At 39.0% G+C, this 19965-nt stretch overlaps 2 protein-coding genes across 2 annotated transcripts; both read left to right on the top strand.

The window, feature by feature from the left end:
• Positions 1-1697: 1697 nt before the first annotated feature.
• On the top strand, positions 1698-8188 carry LOC129760032 (uncharacterized). Its single transcript, XM_055757616.1, has 3 exons — positions 1698-1738; positions 2716-3675; positions 8162-8188. Exons 2-3 carry the CDS (start codon positions 2734-2736, stop codon positions 8186-8188), a joined length of 969 nt encoding a protein of 322 aa, XP_055613591.1. The 5' UTR covers positions 1698-1738; positions 2716-2733.
• A 904-nt stretch (positions 8189-9092) lies between these two features.
• LOC129760021 (uncharacterized protein K02A2.6-like) lies at positions 9093-14138 on the top strand. Its single transcript, XM_055757604.1, has 3 exons — positions 9093-10527; positions 10589-11724; positions 14061-14138. The coding sequence occupies exons 1-3, from the start codon at positions 9093-9095 to the stop codon at positions 14136-14138; spliced, it is 2649 nt and encodes an 882-aa protein (XP_055613579.1).
• The last annotated feature ends 5827 nt before the right edge of the window (positions 14139-19965 follow it).

The following is a 19965-nucleotide window of genomic DNA, read 5'->3' as shown; positions in this document are numbered from 1 at the left end:
GTAACAAAAAACAAACTTTTATATAAAAAAAAATAAATTAATTCGCATTTTAGTAAATCGAGTTAACAATAATCAATTGATGTTAATTGTTCTACATAAGAATTGAATATGGTAAACCGATTGGATAAAAGTCATGACAATCAGTTGAACACTCAATAACTACAAGCTAGACCTTTTAAAAGTAGATTTTATCTTCGTTTTTGAACGTTTTAGCTTCAAGATGACATTGCGTTCATTATTAAAATGAGAAAAAACATAATGCAATCTTCAAAGGACCAGAAAATTTCATAACATAGTGAAAGACCTCTGTCTTACAACACAATCAAAATGAAATTGGAATTCATTTTTGTTCTAAAACATGTTTTTCTTTGAAATTTCTGTCATTCGCATATAAATTTTCAATACATTCGTTTTTGTGGCGTCACAAAAAAAATCCAATATGGCTCTCGACACTATTTTATTTAAATATTCTTTGAGAATCAACGACATTTTTTGGATATCTATGCTCCTGAAAAAAATAAACTTTTCCTGCTTCTTTCTTCGCTATGGCGTTTTGATTCGAATGTTCAGTTCAGTTTTCTTTTTTCCTTCCTAACGGCTAATCTCCCTGCAGAAAAAAGTCTGTAATTTATTTTTAAATTTTCACAAATGTGTGATTTGTCACACAAATTCGGATACGAAAAAATATGCAGTGAAATCTGTAGAATCATGAATTTTTTTGATAACTTCAACAAATTTTAAATAAAGACATTTCAAAACTCGAAATTACATTTTTTCTAACAAAACATGAATGGAACAAAAATTCAGTACATTGGAAAAAATATTATTACATATATATCAAGCTAATCTGAAATAGAAGAATTTCATATACGGATTGAAAGTTAGAAGAAATGAAAGATGGTGAAAATGAGCGGGTAGAATTTATCATCATTATCATTATCATCACATACCGAAATTTTGTTCGGCACGGACCAACTACTATGAAGTGGTAGATACAGATAGAGTTGCATCATTAGTAGGTCAAGCGTGACTCGCCCCACAAGGGGTAGCTTGCAGCGCGAACTCATAATAAATTCTACCCGCTCATTTTCACCATCTTTCATTTCTTCAAACTTTCTGTCCGTCTATAAAATTTCATAATCTTAAGATGTCCCTACTGGAAAGGACATCACTTTTCACCGATAAAATTAAGTAACAACCATAAATTACGGTGACTAATCTCTTCATATTGTAATTAGTCTTTTTAAAATGATCAATCACAAAGAATCAAATTATAGCTCTCACAAAGTAATAAAATATGGTGTACCTCAAGGTTCCGTCCTTGGACCATTACTATTTAATATTTATATTAGTGATATATTTCAAACACCGCTTTTCGGAAAACTGCAAATGTACGCAGATGATGCCACTCTACTTTATGCAACCGATGATTCGATGAATTTGAAGACATTAATTGAACGGGACATAAAATTACTGTCCGGATACTTTTCTAGAAATCATTTGTCGATAAATCTAAAGAAAACTAAACTTATGGTGTTTTCCTTAAGGGGTCACTCTAGAACATTGGCATTGTCAATAAATGAAACGCAGATCCAACAAATCTCTGAAATAAAATATCTTGGTTTATGTGTGGTCGCACAATCATACCGCCTGGCAACACGGCCCTCCTCAGGCAGCCAGTCCATATCGAGCGTTTACGAGTACCAGCCGCTTCCCGACACCGTTCCCGTATTACCAGGTAAGATGCCCCTCAAGCCCGGAAGGACAATTACCACAGGCGAGCCAAAGGCAGTTCTGCATAATGGCGATCCTGCTAGGTTATATTTAGAGTACATTTCTGGATTTTCTTCCTTTGGGAAATTGTTATAACTTCATATTTGTGACGAAACCAGAGATGAAACAAAATGGCTACCTTTACTCTCATCGAAGGGAAAATGGTATAGCCAAGTCCATCGGAAAGCGTAAAAAAAAAGCAAAATGGCCGAAACCGAAACAAAATTTCCGAAAGAAGAGTACACCTTTCCTTTGAGCTTGCACTAGTATTACGAATCATGATGGACCTTGAACGGACGAATCCGCGAATCGTGGATGACCGTTACATCATCGACCTAGATTCATGTGCGGATCTTGGACGACCGCTTAAGGAAAGAGTGTGCGGTTCGAGGACGACCGCTATTCTTAATTGTGTGCGTAATGATTGAATAGCAAGCGGATCGTGGACGACCGCCCAATTACTTGAGAACGGATCGAGGACGACCGTCAAATTTTTGGTTACGGATCGTGGACGACCGTTTAATGCTGAGAGTCGCGGATCGTGGACGACCGTTAAATTTTTGGTTACGGATCGTGGACGACCGTTTAATGCTAAGAGTCGCGGATCGTGGACGTCCGCCTGAATATTTGATTACGGATCGTGGACGACCGTCTGACTGTGTAAATCGCGGATCGAGGACGACCGCCTAAACATTTAGTTACGGATCGTTGACGACCGTCTGACTGCTTAAATCGCGGATCGAGGACGACCGCTCGATATTTAGTTATGGATCGTGGATGTCCGGTTACTGAAACGTGCCATTGAAGGCCGAATTTAATTTTATTCTATTGATTTCGAAAAATCCTTTAAAGAAATAGCTCGAAGTAACATTCGGTATAAATTCCCGAAATGACGTTTGAGGTGTGTTTTAAACACTAGCAATTATTCCTTTATTCTCGTAGGTTGACTAGTTCATCAAAATGTTCTCTGACGGAAAATACGTACGAGCCCCTTCGAACGATTCAGAAGGATCAACTAATGAGAGCCTCGAAAACTTGGCCGAAGGAAGCATTTCACTCAGCTACTCCAGTATGGAAGCTTCACCGTCTCCTGAAGCCAGTCCGAAAAAGGGAGGAGAAACGATGTCCAACGAAACGTCCCGCAATTTTGATTTCCATCAAAAATTGGACCGCTTTGGAGAAGAGTTGAACAGGTTGGAGAGAGCTTTCAACTCGATACAACAATACCCTACTCGCACAGCTCCCAACGATGTAGACCGCAGTTGGAACATAGCGAACAACTCAACGAAAAGCACCAACATCATCCGTTGGGAGAGCATTCAACCGTTCCCGAATGATGTGCCTGCCAGCAAGATGTGGGAACAGTGGATTCGTTTCATTGACCGGTTCGAGATTGCAGCCTCTCTGTACAATGCCAACGATACAATTCAGCGATCCCAACTGCTTTTCCTCGCTATGGGGGAGAAGCTTCAGGGAATAGTTAGAGCTGCCAGACTCCGCCCGAATCTCCAAGAACCAAATTGCTACAGTATCTTCATTAAAAACATCGAAGATTACCTGCGCTCAATGATCGACATCACGGCAGAGCATGAGTCCTTTTCTAACATGAAGCAGGAACAAGATGAGCCAACAATGGCTTTCCACGCTCGCCTGATGGAAAAAGTACGCCTTTGTGGGTACAGTTGCAGCGACCAGGACCGATTCGTGAGAACCCAACTTTTAAAAGGAATGCGTAGCAGAACACTGGCAAAAGAATCGAGAATACATGAATACAACGCTACCAAGATTGTACAGTTAGCCACTCGCGAGGAAGCATTGCCTTCCGAAGGGACCCACACCGAAACGCAACAAGCTTTCGCTGTGGATAACAGGAAACAACGGATGCCCGAAACACTTCCATCTGTACCGTTGAGCCGTCAACACGTACGCCGGAGCATCGTATCGTTGCTGTGTACCTGCAGGAACATTTTACATTATTTATTTTTTCCTTACCTGTATTTCAATCAGCACTTTTCAGTGCTAAAATTATTTTCATTTTCTTTTATTCATATTTTCTCTTTTCTTTCCAGCATGGGGAAGTCTTCGGCCGGCTCAAGGGCCGGAAGAAAACGGATTGCTGAACCTAATCCAGGGCCATCTGCCAAAAAAGTTGAAATTTCCAATTCATTCGATGGCCTTCATAACATCGGTGATGAAGAAATATTCATATTTAATTCTGATAAGAGTACTAAGAAACCTTCTTCTTCTTCTTATACTCTTAAAAACGAAAAGATTCCACCAATAACGGTCACGATTCCTGACTTCAATGCCTTTCGAAAAGAAATCGTCACTTCCGTCAAGGATGTGAAGATTTCTTTTCAGATCGGTCGAAGGGGAACTGCTCGTATATTGGCGGAATCTTTTAGTGATTTTCAAAAGGTTTTAAATTATTTGAATAATAAAAAACACCAATTTTTTACGTACGACACTAGAAGTGATCGTCCATTTAAAGTTGTACTTCGTGGTCTCACTGGCGATCAGACACCGGATGAGATCACAGCTGAATTAAATTCTTTGTTAGGTTTTTCTCCAATTCAAGTAATTCAAATGAGGAAAAGAACCAACACGAATAATATCAGTAGTGTTGGTTTTGCTCCTGAACTTTATTTGATCCATTTTAAAAAGGATCAGGTTAATAATTTGCAAATTCTTGAAAAGGCTCGTCTTATGTTTCATTGTCGAGTCAAATTCGAACCTTTTCGTAAATCTTCTACCAATTTTCTTCAAAATATTACGCAATGTCGTCGTTGTCAAGCTTTTTGTCATGGAACTAAAAATTGTAGAATGAATGCCAGATGCATGTTTTGCGGCTCATTCGATCATGAAAAATCTAAATGCCTTTTTGGTGGTGATAAGCCAAAAACAGAATTTTTTAAGTGTGCAAATTGCGCAGGTAATCATTCCTCGAATTCGCTAGACTGTCCCATCAGGGCAAAAATTATTGCTTCTAGGAAAAATCCCAAAGTTTCCAGAAAAGTTTCTTCTCCTCCTTCCTCTTTTTCGTCTTCACACGTCGGGCCGGCAAACAACCTGCCTGTTCGCATTCAGCCTCGGTCTACATTGGAATCACGGCTGGGTAATACCCGAAGTGATTTTAATGTTACCTGGACTCGTTGTTTATCGTTCTCAGAGGTGGTTGAAAATGGGTTGCCCTCTTCAGGTTTAACTAATAAAAATGGGAAAAAACCAAGTCTCAACGTTCATGCGAAGGCTTGGGAAAATCCTCGAAATTCAAATACTTTTTCTTCTCCTTCCTCTTCTGATTCTAACAATTTTGTTGATTTGGGTGAGATTACTGAGGAAAAATTAAAATTTTTGCATCAAAATTTAATGGAAATGATGCAACTTATGTTGAAAGCAAATTCAATGTTTGAAGCTTTCCAAACTTCTTTTAATTATGCTAACAAAATTATTATGACTTTACGATTCCCTCATGGATCCAAATAGATGTTTAAATATTATGAATTGGAACGCTAGATCTTTGCTGGCTAACCAAGACGAGTTCTTTTTATTTTTGAAAACTCAAAACATACATATTGCTGCCATCACTGAAACTTTTTTAAAGCCAGACAATAACTTGAAAAGCAATGCTTTCTTTAAAATTTTACGAAATGATCGACTTGATCGACAAGGTGGGGGTGTAGCTTTGTCATCAATAGTCGTCTCAAATTTAGACTTCTTCCTTCTTTCAATACAAAAGTCTTAGAAACAATTGGAATTGAATTAGAAACTTCTATGGGGAAAATTATAATTGTTGCCGCATATTTGCCTTTTCAATGTAGCGGTGAACAGAAAAATTTTTTGAAGGGAGATTTACAAAAACTCACCAGAAATAAATCTAAATTTTTTATTATTGGTGACTTTAATGCAAAACACCGATCTTGGAATAATATTTCATCAAATTCTAATGGGAATATTTTGTTTAATGATTGCTCTGCAGGTTATTATACTGTTGAATATCCTAATGGGCATACTTGTTTTTCTTCAATTAGAAATCCCTCCACAATTGATTTGGTTCTAACGGATTTAGGCGAGCATTGTAGTCAATTAGTTACTCATGCGGACCTCGATTCAGACCACCTTCCAGTAACATTTTCTTTATCCCAAAGTCCCATTGAAAACCCTTTAAAATCAACTTTTAACTTTCAAAAGGCTAACTGGGAGCGATATATGAATTTTATTGAACGTAATTTAGATGTAAACGTTCCACTGAATTCAATAGAAGATATTGATTTGGCTGTAGAAAATTTGACAACTGCAATAGTCAATGCTAAAGCCGCTTCAATACCTAAAGTTAAACATAAATTCAATCAACCTTTAATTGATGATGATCTTCAGTTTTTGATACGACTGAAAAACATTCGTCGACGCCAATATCAACGTACTAGAGATCCTTATTTGAAATTAATTTATTGCGACCTTCAAAAAGAGATCAAACGTCGTTTAAATTTCATTCGTAATGAAAATTTTGCTAAAGCAGTAGAGGACATAAAACCCTACTCAAAGCCATTTTGGAAATTAACTAAAATTTTGAAAAAGCCCCAGAAGCCAATTCCTACTTTGAAAGATGGGGATAAACTTCTTTTAACTAATTCAGAAAAGGCTCAAAAATTAGCCCAACAATTTGAGTCTGCTCATGATTTTAATTTAAACGTTGTAAGTCCAATTGATGCTCAAATTTCCCTAGAATTTGATGATATTCTTTCTAAGCAAAATGTGTTTGAAAGTTCTTGTGAGACAAATATTGATGAACTTAAATTGATTTTCAAAAAATTTAAAAATATGAAAGCTCCAGGGGAAGATGGGATTTTCTATATTCTTCTTAAAAAGTTGCCTGAAAGCACTTTAAATTTTTTAGTTAAAATTTTCAACAAATGTTTTCACTTGGCCTATTTTCCCAATAAATGGAAAAATGCCAAAGTAACTCCAATTTTGAAACCTGGAAAAAGTGCTTCAGAGCCTTCAAGTTATCGACCAATTAGTTTGCTTCCATCTTTAAGTAAACTATTTGAGAGAGTTATTTTGAATAGAATGATGATTCACATTAATCAAAATTCCATTTTCCCTGATGAACAATTTGGTTTTCGTCATGGACATTCTACTACACATCAACTTTTGAGTGTAACTAATATGATTAACGCTAGCAAATCTGAAGGTTATTCAACTGGTGTTGCTCTTCTTGATATTGAAAAAGCTTTTGACAGTGTTTGGCACAAAGGTTTAGTAGCTAAATTAGCTCGATTTGATTTTCCTGTATATCTCACCAAAATTATTCAAAATTATTTGACTAGCCGAACCTTACAAGTAAGCTATCAAAATTCATGCTCTGAAAGGACACCCATTAGAGCTGGTGTCCCTCAAGGCAGTATACTTGGGCCAATTTTATACAATATTTTTACTTCTGATCTTCCTGATGTACCAGAAGGAAAAGGTAGAAGATTATTTGCTGATGATACTTTGCTTTCAGCAAAAGGTCGAAATTTACGGGTGGTACGCAGTAGATTGCAACAAAATTTAAATTCCTTTTTGAATTACTTGAAAATGTGGAAAATTTCTCCTAACGCTTCCAAAACTCAACTTATTTTATTTCCCCATAAGCCAAGAGCAAATTTTTTAAAACCTAATGAAAATCATTCCATAACTTTTAATGGGGTTTCATTAGAATGGTCTGATCACGTGAAGTACTTGGGACTTACACTTGATCGGAATCTTACTTTTAAAAATCACATTGAAGATATTCAATCTAAATGTAGTAAATACACTAAATCTCTTTATTCTCTCATCAACAGGAAATCCCGGTTGTGTCTGCGAAATAAGATGCTCATCTACAAACAAGTTTTCCGACCAGCGATCATGTATGCAGTTCCGATTTGGTCTAGCTGCTGCGCGACGAGGAAGAAAGTCATCCAGAGGATTCAGAACAAAGTTCTGAAAATGATTTTGCGGCTTCCACCTTGGCACAGCACCGAAGATCTTCATCGGATTGCAGGCATTGAATCTATCGAAGAGATGGCCAACAAAATCATCTCCAACTTCAGAGGCAAATCGATGCAGTCATCCATCGCAGAGATTCGTTCTCTTTATGTTTAGTTTAATTTTAAGATAGTGTTTAGTTTTAAGTATAAAATATTTTTGCTATTACAGGATGTTCTCCTACATTAAAAACTTGATTGCGCTCAGCAAATTTAAATCTTATAAATAAATTTTTATAATCTAGTTACTTATAGGGCTATGAACAGTTCATTATTGAGCTGAACACCTAGTTTAATGCAATAATGTAATATAAGTGTAATCATGATTTGATACAAATAAAGACATATTTATAAAAAAAAAAACGGATGCCCGAAAGACGGGGCGCTATGAAACGCAGCTATAACGCTACCGCTGAACCGTTCAATTCCACGAAACAACGACGATACGGACAAGGACGACGGTCAAGATGCCCGCAATGTAACTTCCTTTTCCATAAACATGGTAAATGCCCGGCGGCAAATGAAAACTGCAAAGGATGTGGAATGCGGGGTCATTATGTAGCAACGTGCCATCAAAAAAAGAAACATGCTAACAATGTCCAAACGAAGATCCCAGGATGGACAGATTCGGAAGACGAAAAAAAGGTAGATATGGAGTGAAAATGAGCTAAATAAATTAAAATGATTTGTTTGTTGGACTTCAATAAAGAAAAAAGCAGTAGTTGAATTTTATTCATTTTTTTTTCTTAAATTTTCTAGCAATCTCCTTGTCCTGACATTAACAGCTTGACTCTATCGGACGTTCTTATTGATTGTCGTCTTGGATCGTCGAGTCCAATCCGTTTTTTAATAGATTCCGGCGCGGATGTCAATATCATCGGCGGAGATGATTGGAAGCGTTTGAAGAACGATTACTTTGCAGGGAAGGCCCTTCTAAAGCCAATCCGATTGGGCACAAATGCAGATCTGCGATCGTATGCTTCTAGCAAACCCATTTCTATTCGATGTAGCTTCAATGCACAGGTAGAAGTTGTAGGCCATTGTAAACCATTGGTAGAAGCTAATTTTCTTGTAGCCGACGCTGGCCGTCGTTCCTTGCTGGGACGAGCAACAGCAAGTGACCTGGAATTGCTGAAAGTAGGAGCTTGTATTAATGCATGTGAAACTTATCAGCAGGCCAAGACATTTCCAAAAGTACCGGGGGTCCGCATCAAGTTTAGTGTAGATAAATCTGTGTCCCCCACAAAGAATGCCTATTTCAATGTCCCGGCTGCCTTTCGTGAGAGCGCTAGAGCTAGATTAGAAGAGATGGAACACCAGGGCATCATAGAACGCGTCACGACCGCTCCCGACTGGATAAGTGGGATGTCAGCAGTCGCTAAAGGCCGAAACGACTTCCGCTTGGTCGTTAACATGCGGGCTCCCAATCGTGCAATCAAGCGTGAGTACTATCGCATGCCGCTTTTGGACGATATGAAGATCAAACTTCATGGCTCCAAGTACTTTTCAAAGCTCGATATTTCAAATGCTTTTTACCATCTAGAGCTACACGAAAATTCTAGGGATTTAACAACATTCCTAACGGAAACCGGAATGTTCCGTTTCACGCGCCTCATGTTTGGGGTCAATTGCGCTCCTGAAATTTTTCAGCGCGAAATGTCCCGGATCCTCGAGGAAGTTGAAAACAAAATTGTATTTATTGACGACATTCTTGCTTTCTCGGACAGCCTAGAAGAGCTGCACAAAACAGTCGCTCTTATTCTTAGAATCCTGCGATCAAACAACCTCACTATCAACGCTTCCAAATGTGAGTACGACAAGACTCGAATAAAGTTCCTGGGCCATGAACTGGACGAGCATGGATTTCATATCGACGAAGCCAAAGTGGCAGCCATCCGCAAGTTCAGGAAACCATCCACTGTTTCGGAGCTTCGAAGTTTTCTCGGTCTTGCTTCTTATGTCAGCCCGTACATTCGTAACTTCGCTGACACCGCGAGCCCTTTGTGGGCAATCATTAGCTCTCCTTCGTGGATATGGGGCGACGCCCAAACAAAAGCATTCGAATTGTTAAAGGACCAGATTTCAAACTGTACAGTTTCACTCGGTTACTTTTCCGAAAAAGCGAAAACAATCCTGTACACCGACGCTTCCCCGAGCGCCCTTGGAGCGGTCCTAGTACAGGAAGATGCGATACAACAACCCCCACGAGTCATTTACTTCGCATCCAAGGCACTCACCGATACCGAGAAACGATATCCCCAAAATCAGCGAGAAGCTCTGGGAGCAGTGTGGGCGGTTGAGCATTTCGCATATTTTTTACTAGGACGACAATTTACTCTCCGCACTGACGCACAGGGGTTCACATTCATGTTGAACAGATCCCGCGAAGCTTCCAAACGGGCCCTTACACGTGCAGACGGTTGGGCACTCAGGCTTAGTCCTTACAATTTTAACGTAGAATACGTTCGAGGCCAGGATAACATCGCGGACCCGTCATCTCGGTTATACGAAGGTCAGGATGAACCTTTTGAAGAAAACACTAGCCCTTGGGAGATTGCCACCCTAGAAGCAAATTCTATAAAATTCATTACCGAAGACGAGATAAGGAAAGCCACTGCGTCTGATAAGCTCCTCGTCGAGGTGATGGACGCACTCGAGACAGGAATTTGGCCAAAGCACCTAAAAAAATACGAAGTTTTAGGCAGTGAATTATCAGCTTTAGATGGAATACTGACAAAAACAGGTTATTTACATTCGTCTTTATATGGTTGTCAATGTTATATAAAAAAATTTAAATCCTTTAGGTTGTGCCGTGATCCCGGACTCACTGAGGAAAGCTACGCTAGAAGTAGCTCATGAAGGCCATCCCTCCTTAGCCAAATTTAAAAGCATCTTGAGACAACGAGTATGGTGGCCAGGCATGCCAAAAGACGCGGAGTCTTGGACAGACTCATGTCGAATTTGTGCGACCAACGGAAAGCCCGAAAAGACCACCCCGATGCAGCGAACATTTTCGCCAGACGCTGTATGGGAAACGCTAGCTTTAGATTTTAACGGCCCTTACCAAAAATTCGGAGGGATCTCTATTCTCGTCATTATCGATTACCGCTCAAGGTATATTTTTGCAAAACCCGTGAAGTCCACCAGCTTCCTAAATACGCGTAAAGTTTTGGATGATGTTTTCGAGAAAGAGGGTTTCCCCAAAAACATCAAATCCGATAATGGGCCCCCGTTCAACAGCGATGATTATCAACAATATTGCAAGGAGCGTGGGATTAACGTTTTATATTCGACACCATTATACCCTCAGCAAAACGGTCTAGCCGAAAGTTGCATGAAGCTGGTGAACAAAGCAATGGCAGCAGCTCATGCAAATGGAAGCAATTATGTTGACGAATTAAACGCTGCCGTGAAAGCCTACAATGCAGCCTTTCATTCCGTCACAAAAGTGCCACCGGAAGAGGTCATGACGGGAAGGAAAATAAAACGAAACCTCCCACTGCTTCGTCGCGGGAGAGCGATAATAGACGATGAACTGTTGAACGCGAGAGACCGCGAATCAAAGATTAAATCTAAAGAACGCGAAGATTTAAAACGCGGGGCACGTACATGTCGTGTTCAGCCCGGAGACATGGTAATAGTTGAACGGAATATAAGAATGAAAGGCGACTCACGGTTTGATCCTCGGAAATTCACTGTTGTAAAAGAGAACAACGGTAATCTCTTGTTGAACGATGAACATGGGCAGCTTTTGAAACGGCACGTTTCTCAGACCAAAAAAGTCCACAATTGGAGGGAAAGTCTTGAACCAGCCGGTAGCATCAAACGCCAGCACAACACCAAAGCAGAGCAGCTTCAAACATCAGGACCAATCTCACCAACCGATATCGTTCGCCGATCAACACGAGTGAAACATTCTCCGGTTTTCCTTAAGGGGGGGGTAGGGTCTAACGGATATAACAAAAACACCATTTTCACGATTTTTTTCTAGAGCTATCGTTCAAACAAATGTATTCAATTTTTTTGCATTATACAAAGCATTGTTAAAAGAACATTTAGTAATTTTTTCGTAGAAAAATATTGAAAAATGAGCCGGTGACGGAGCATTTTCGAGGATGCCTTTTAGAAAACAGGATTTGCGGTGGACACTGTATCTCAGCACAGAATCATCTGAAGTCAAAAAATTAGAACAAAATATTTATAATAGATGTTTTTCTGGACCCCAACGTTTTTATTTAACTTAAAAATATTTTTATGAAATTTTTGTGGCTGTTTGAAGTAAAAACTACGATTTTTCACTTAAAAATCCGCCATTTTTCACCTCTAAAATCTCCCCAAAGTAAAAAAAATCAAAAAAGAAAAACGTTGGGGTCTGGTATTTTATATGTAGAAAATATGTTCCAAATTTGAAAAGAATCGGATAAGTAGTTATCAAATGACGATGTCCACGGACTTTAAAAATGTGCTTTCGAGAAAAACGCGTTTGAAGTTTTTGCTCTTGCTTTCTTGCAGTATTAGATAGGAGGAGATAAAGGCCTATAACTTCTACAGTTTTGCTTCAATTGACTTGAAAATTTGACACAACATTCTTGAAATGTTTTACAATAAGAAAATAAAAAAATAAAAAAATCGATTTTTTTTAAGTGTTAGACCCTACCCCCCCCTTAAGGGCTATGTTCAATCGCTTCAGTCCAGTAGCCAAATCGAATAAGCTTTTCTCGGCTAACAAACCTAAAATAAACAATTAAATATTGATTTCTTTTTAAGTTATTTACCTTATCCCGAACTTTTGTGTTTTGTTCGTTTGTTTTGATCTGCAATCTCTAATGCCAGGGCGAGTACAGCTTCGGGTGTGCTCTTATACCAATACACTGAATCATCCATTTTTTGACAGGCAATCGTAATCGTAGAATTGGTGGGCGAACAATTGGCTGTCAAAAAAAGTGTTCCGCCTCCACCCCCACCACTGAGAAACTTTTGGTACCCCTTGCCTACTTTTTCTCAATATGCATCCACCCGTATCTGTAAGCACTCTGTCTTATGCGTTGACAGGAAAACATCGAAGCGAATGAGAAAAAAAACATCGTGAATCACACTGAAGAAAATGAAATTCTATTTTTTGGAAGATTTCACTTCCATTTTTTAAATCGCGTCGGATAGGAAATAATCCGCATGTAGATTCAGGGACTATGTGTTACGGAAAAAAATATTCTAGAGAAGAAGGTGGATGTGTGGTCGCACAATCATACCGCCTGGCAACACGGCCCTCCTCAGGCAGCCAGTCCATATCGAGCGTTTACGAGTACCAGCCGCTTCCCGACACCGTTCCCGTATTACCAGGTAAGATGCCCCTCAAGCCCGGAAGGACAATTACCACAGGCGAGCCAAAGGCAGTTCTGCATAGTTTATACATTGACGAACATCTGAAATGGGACGCTCATATAAGCCATATTTGCAAAAAAATAACTCCTTATGTTTTCGCTCTACGAAAAGTCCGTCAATACTTAGATGAAAAAACAGCTTGGAAAATTTATTATGCTTATGTACAATCCCACCTGATCAACATGAATTCCATTTGGGGCTATGCTGCTGAAACACGCTTGCAACGCCTTAAGATTCTTCAAAACAAACCTCTCAAATATGTTAAAAAGTTGCCTACCTTATTTTCCACTAGATTACTATACAGTCAAAAACTATTACCTTTGGAAATGCTTAACAAATTTGAAACCTTAACTTTCTTTTTCAAAATCTCAAGAAACCTACTGAAATCGAACCTTGAACTCATTTATATTTAAAAACATTCACAATAGAAATACGAGAAGCGCTGGAAACATGAATTTCTTTTTGCCTAGAGCAAGAACACACTTCGCACAAAATAGCTTAGCTTATCGTGGAATGAATCTGTTCAATTCACTTCCATCAGACTTAAAGAACGCAAGAAATTTAGAGACTTTCAAAAATAACCTTAAGATTTTTCTCTTCAACGCATCTTAAACTAATTCAGCTTAGTGGTACTGATCCACCTTGACGGAGCCTTACGGTACAAAGATAGTTTGGTTAGTCGGGGGATTGGTTATCTCTTCGCTTCGCCATCATAAAAAACTTTAATTCTTGCATAGCACTCCCAAGACAATCTCCTAAAGCAACGCGACGTAGGCGCGGTAAAACCTACTTATATGGACTCTTGGGAGCAAAAAGGGATAGGAAATTATCCTCTAACTTTGCAATCCTCAAACCCTACCAATATCCTTCCTTAGCTCATCATATTCCTTGTAGCAAAGTATGACTTTGAAGTTTACCTGCCTCAACACCAACAAATCCACCCCCGAAGAAGTCATAGGGGTCAAGTGTTAATCACGTGCACATCTGTATCGCCGGCTTCAGCAGCCGACAACAGTCTTCAGACTAATCCAACTGCTACAAAATTGTTAATAAATAAATAAAAAAAAAATCTTTGGGAAATAAAATTCTGGAAAATAATTCATCGTATTAACATTCCTGGGAAATATTTTAATTCTGAGGAAAAGTTTTCTGGGAAATGATGCATTCTATGATTAAAGAATTTTGGAAAAGGGTGCATTCTCGAAAAAATTTCCTGTAATATATACGGCATTCCGGATAACATTTTTCTGGGGATTGGTTCGTCCAGGAAAATAATTCTGATGGTGAATGGTTCATTCGGCTGGGGGGGGCATTTTTCCCTCTGGGGAAATGTAAAATAACTGTTGAAAGGATTAAGAATACTTATCTATACGGAACTTGTTGTCGAAAACAAGAATAATTTGTTATTTTTGTAAGCGAGGACTTTTCGTTTGCCAGGAATTCCAGAACTTTGATTTAACCCAGAGCCTGCTGTGGCATCTTGATATAAGTTTTCCTTGTGCTTCTACCATACAGACAGTGTATAAGAGCCAACGATGCTGAGCAATCGCTAGCACAACTGACCTTTGCAGAGTGTAGCCAGCATTTATGTTTTCGATTTGGACCTCAATGGGATGAATCATCCAACAGGATGAAAATCCCTAAAAAAAAAAATAATTTGGACCTCAATAGGATCCAGAACTCCACATTAGCGGTCTATGCCAGTATTTCTGGCATATTCCCTCAGGGAAGAAGGAAGAATGGGACCAGTACTTGAAGGCAACCCAGCACTGGTCATTGAAAGCTATAAGGCAATGGGCATAGGTTAGGGCAGAAGCAGATTTCAGCACATAGCCGTCGAGAGGAAAGAAAATCATAGCCGACTTTGGCCATCAGTTAAAGAATAGGGGGCCGGGTTCAGACCATGGCAATCTAAAAATACCGTAAGCTAAGGATATTATTAAAAACGGTGAGAGTGTGGCATCTTGATATAAGTTATCTTTGCGCTCCTATCGTACGGATAGTGTTTGAAAGCCTATCTCATCCAACGATGTTGAGCAATCGCTAGCACAACTGTCCTTTGAAGAATATAGCCGGTTATCATGTCATTTGTGCGACAGTCTGGATTTGACCCACGCCCACAATAGAGTTGTTTTTGACAATTCTCACGCACATTAACTGGCGTCCCACTGGCCTGTAAGGACAAGAATGGGAAAATTAACGTTCACAAATTTTAGTTCAAAAATCGAGCTGCCGGCCTACGAACATGGTTGTTTTTTGGTTAATGTTAAAGTGTTAGTTAAACGTTCCGAATACTACTAGCGGCAAACAGAACTGTAGTAGTGATTCCTCATTGAAATCGGTATTTTAAAGCCGGTATGAAAATTTCAAAAGTCGGTATAAACACTGATTTAGTTTTAGACGCTTTTAAAACCAAGTTCATGGAAAAAAATATTAGAAAAAAATGTAAAAAAGCACAATAGAAAGATTTGTGAAAAACATTATAGGAAAACAACTGTAAAAATCACCTGAAGGTGATTTCTCCTGTGGTTAGCAGCAAGTTTCAAAATTTCCCTGTAGGCTCGTAAGAGTGTCCTCACAACATTTACATAGACTTTAGGTTTTTATTACACAAAATTTTTAATGAAGCAGCTTTTTTTCAAATTACAATAATATTTATTATTATACTTCGAAGGAAAATGAATAATAGTCAGTCAGGATGTTTTTTGAGCTTTGCCTGGAAACAATAACAAAGGATTTCAATTTCACACTCAGTCATGAATTATTTAAAAAAAAATACATTCTTCAGCAGCCTCTCCATCAGGCCCATGCAAGCCATGATCTTGGAGTTTCTGATCAAGCTAGCAGGTGAAGTATTGTTGAGGTATGGAATGAAATGAATGCTGCGAAGGCCAATCCGACGTCCGTTTTGCTCGAATTGACACTCCGCTGGAACAAAACGGTTTTCGTTCACTCCCGCTGTTTCGCTATACTCCGGCCACATTTCGTTGTATGTCTACGAAAAATATATTAAGAGTGTTTCGATAACGATAATAAACGTAAATTACTGAATCTAAATGATGAAAGATTGATAACAACGAACCTGAAAATACATGAAGATTCCATGAAGTCTTCTTTTGATCTTCGTTTTTCACCTTCTACCGCACATACGAAAACTTTCTTGACGCTACACAAAAGAAGGAAATGAACAAACTACTAACAGTGCGACAGAAAACGGATGACAGCTGCGACGATCCTCTGTGTGTGATACAAGACGGTTTTCGAGTCCCTGAACATTCGTAAAAAATTTAAGCCCGGATTACAGGAGAAATGAAACGTTTCGAAGTTCGGGATTTTCGAACTTTGAATAAATTAAGCAATTTCCCTGTGATTCATGAAATCTCTATCCCGAGCCCTGCTTTCTGTGATGGGAATTCATAGGATAAGTGATCGGCGATCGGAGTAACAGTGTAACTTTGAAGTTACTTGCACATTACTTATCATGTGGAAAAAACTGGTCCTGTATTTGGCGTCTATCCCTAACAACTAGAACTTAGTTGCGTGCTTTTTGACATTTTCCTGTATTATAACGTTCAAACAACGTTAAGCACCACTGCCCGTCCATAAGTAATCCATTTTCAAATGAATTCATCGCTGTCAGGAATAGGAAATGAGCCATATTGAAAATATATGCATGCCACCATTCATTGGGTTATGATTTGCATCCCTTGGAGTTCGGAGTTCTTTCTCATTTCCTAGCTCATAAAAGATGACCAATGTGTAAGAATGCGGTTGGTCGTTCCTCAGCTAGATCCTTCTTTTAGTATTTCCACAAGCAAGGAGAAAGGGTGAATGGTGGTGCCGGGCAAGCAAATTCATTCACATTTTCATGACCACCTCATCAAACCTTTTCACACAGATAGACAGAAGACAACATTCGGGTAGAAGGAAAAAAAAACTAAAGCATGGGGGATGTGTGACTGATGCCGGTGCTTTTGTGTGCACCAAAGTGTATGCCAGACTTAAGGAGCGATTTATAAAAATATTTCATCTGCCATTGTTGGCCACACCGGGAGGAACTGCAATGGGAAAATGGTTCAGGTTTTGATTCCACTGGTCGGTGCCAGTGAATACATTCGGTATATCCCAGTGGAATTTGGGAAAAGCAGATGCCCCCTGGATCAGTCCTAGCCATTGTTCGGAATGACACATATGGATTGGCTCTAAACGACAGCTAGATGACTTCCATCAAACTCACTGAATCGTGAACATTTCCTTTCCTAGTTGGGCAATAAATTTTCTTTCAATGCATTTTAGTTCGAAAAGGAGACGTTGCATACTTAAAGGCGCTTCAAAATTAAGAATTTTTAATTTAAAAAAAATCAGAATCTCTAGAAGTTATTCTATTTGTGGATGGTTTTAAAATTTTCCTTTTCCCCTTTTTCCAAAATCATACCACAAACTGCCACCTCTGTCCAAACAATATTAATTATTTCATCCTCAACTCAAAATCACAAAGCGCTGCCTCATTCATTGTAATTAAGCCCCAATTCAGGCGCTTTACCGTGTTGATTAGACGTATTTGATGTCAAAACGTCTTCCAAGAGAACCGCATCTTGCAACACCCGTAGAGCGCACCTTCATTCAGCTGCTGTCCATTTTCTTTGAACTTTTTCCCCCGACGAAGAGGACGACAACGTTTTAAGGTTTCGTCTAGGAGACGCCTTTTTTGTTCCTCGAGAGAAAAGCCGATTTCGATCGTTTTCGGTTGCTCCAGACACGTCTAGCCTTTTTGAAGTGACACCGTGACGAAACCGCATCACATCCCGAAAAACTACCCGTTCCCATAAAATTTTGTTAACAAGTCAACTGTAAATTTTCAATTCGCTTCTGCCTGGCGCTCGGCTGATGGATTTGTGTATTTATTCTGTGATTATAATTCTTAGCTTGATGCCGTTCTTCGGGCGAAGGAGCGTCGTTTGCTGTCACTTGGTTCTCAATCAATCGTTTGCGTCTCCCCTCGTGGTCAATGGAATGATGTCATTTGGCTTTCGAGGATATTCAGGATAATTCCTGGGCGTCACCTCAATCGATGTAATACATCATAATAAGGGCTTGTTGGAGTTGTTACCTCTTTTTTCGGTGCTGCTGCAGTAAAATCTGTGGACCAGCGCCAGAGCGAATCGATTCCGAGGAATTCTTAACGTTGACACTGGTTCGAGTGACGTTTGGCGGGGCTCTTGATTCATCACGGTTGTCACAGGATATTCACAAAAATAACACGATGATCTCGTGACTGGTGACATTCGGTGGGAAAAATCCATTTCTCATATACGAATCCTTCTCGTTCCAATCCTTTTCCGAAAAAGAAAACTCAGTAAAGGATTGACTCACGGTGGTCCCGGTGATGTGCTTTGATAAATTATTTTAATTACAACCGCCTTCCCACTTATGGCTAAGTTCTGAATAGCTTTCAACTACAAATGAATGGTACCTAAATGGAAAAAAATGATTAATGCACCCACCAAAAACATCGTAATTTGTAAATTGCGAACGAACTTCTCGTTTCGCCCAAAGCGCGAGATGATTCTGTGGCCAAATTGCTGGGGCGCTTCTACCGGAGAGATTGTCATTAGTAAGATGACAGTTACAAATTGAGTCACACGTCAAGTGGGGCTACGTTTTTGGTTTGGCACATGTGTGTACGGTTGGCGGAAATGGAAAACAATACCATTAACTTTCACTCGGAAAAAAAGTGTTGCATATTAATGTTTTTGTGGCTAGCATAACCGTTGGTAAAGGTTAAATCAGGATGATTTTCTCCGTTTGTCCATTTTCATCGTCTAAATTTTCTCTTCATCAGATCCAGAATAATATTTAAGAAAATAATTGAACTTTGTATCAATCGAGAAATGTTCGAGGAAAATCGAGGAAAATATATTGGTTTAAATAAACCATCAATAATAAAATTTTCGTATGCTAACCGACTCAGATGGTGCCCTGGATAAGATATTGGACTTGCAAGCCCAGATGAGATTTTGCATTGAGTTCGATTCTCATTATATTTTATTTTTTGATGACATATCCAATAGGATGAAAATCCCACAAAATGTTTCTCTTGTTTTGTTTGAATGTAGTGGCCGTGCATCATTTTGCCAGGGAACTCGAGTCTTTATGGCAGTAGTGTTTTTTCAATCATATCATCTTTAGTGCAGTACACTATTCAGCGCATTTTCGGCATAGAGGTTTGCTAAATAGGCATTGGATTTTTGCAACATCTTCTATGGGTGTAGCTTTGCCCATTTTCCCAGAGCAGGGTTCGGCAACCTTCTGATTCAAAAGAACCAAAAATTAATAATGATGAGATTTCATACACAGAAAAAAATGTTATCCTACTTTACAAGTGAATTTACGTTTCCGCATAATTTCAGAGAAAATGTGAAAAAGACTATAGCGTCTTTGCAATTGCAAAGAAATTTACATGAAAATGCAAGCGAAACGCGCAGAAACTCAATGGGAATGCATGTTCTAGAGGACATTTACATGAAACTGCATGTGCTCAAAGCTGTCAACACACTTGTTGTTTTGCTCCAATTCCCGTAGGAATTGAATTCCGTTTGCTGCTCGCAGAATATTCTAGCAAGGTAAGTTTTGTTCTAAGATTTATCAAAATGTATGTGAAAAGACGGTGCTGAATAGCTGTAACAAATCGTCACTAATTTTTCACACCGATTGATCTTATTTTTTCAGAAACCATAAGAGCCAAAAGCAGCGGGCGAATGCAGCGAAGGAGTAATTTGTTTGCATTCTACAGTCCGCT

Source organism: Uranotaenia lowii, chromosome 1 (assembly GCF_029784155.1).
Source record: "Uranotaenia lowii strain MFRU-FL chromosome 1, ASM2978415v1, whole genome shotgun sequence".
In the NCBI taxonomy this organism is placed as follows: domain Eukaryota; kingdom Metazoa; phylum Arthropoda; class Insecta; order Diptera; family Culicidae; genus Uranotaenia; species Uranotaenia lowii.
The sequence above is the reverse complement of the archived record's forward strand: the minus strand, read 5'-3'. Positions and strand labels throughout refer to the sequence as shown.

Bases quoted from the DNA above. Each gene is read 5' to 3' on its own strand.
- LOC129760032 (XM_055757616.1), top strand. From the start codon at position 2,734: ATGTTCTCTGACGGAAAATACGTACGAGCCCCTTCGAACGATTCAGAA. The intron at 3,676-8,161 runs GTACCGTTGAGC...GATGCCCGAAAG, and splicing joins TGCCCGAAACACTTCCATCT to ACGGGGCGCTATGAAACGCA.
- LOC129760021 (XM_055757604.1), top strand. From the start codon at position 9,093: ATGGAACACCAGGGCATCATAGAACGCGTCACGACCGCTCCCGACTGG. The intron at 10,528-10,588 runs GTTATTTACATT...TAAATCCTTTAG, and splicing joins TGGAATACTGACAAAAACAG to GTTGTGCCGTGATCCCGGAC. The intron at 11,725-14,060 runs GTAGGGTCTAAC...TATTCCTTGTAG, and splicing joins CGGTTTTCCTTAAGGGGGGG to CAAAGTATGACTTTGAAGTT.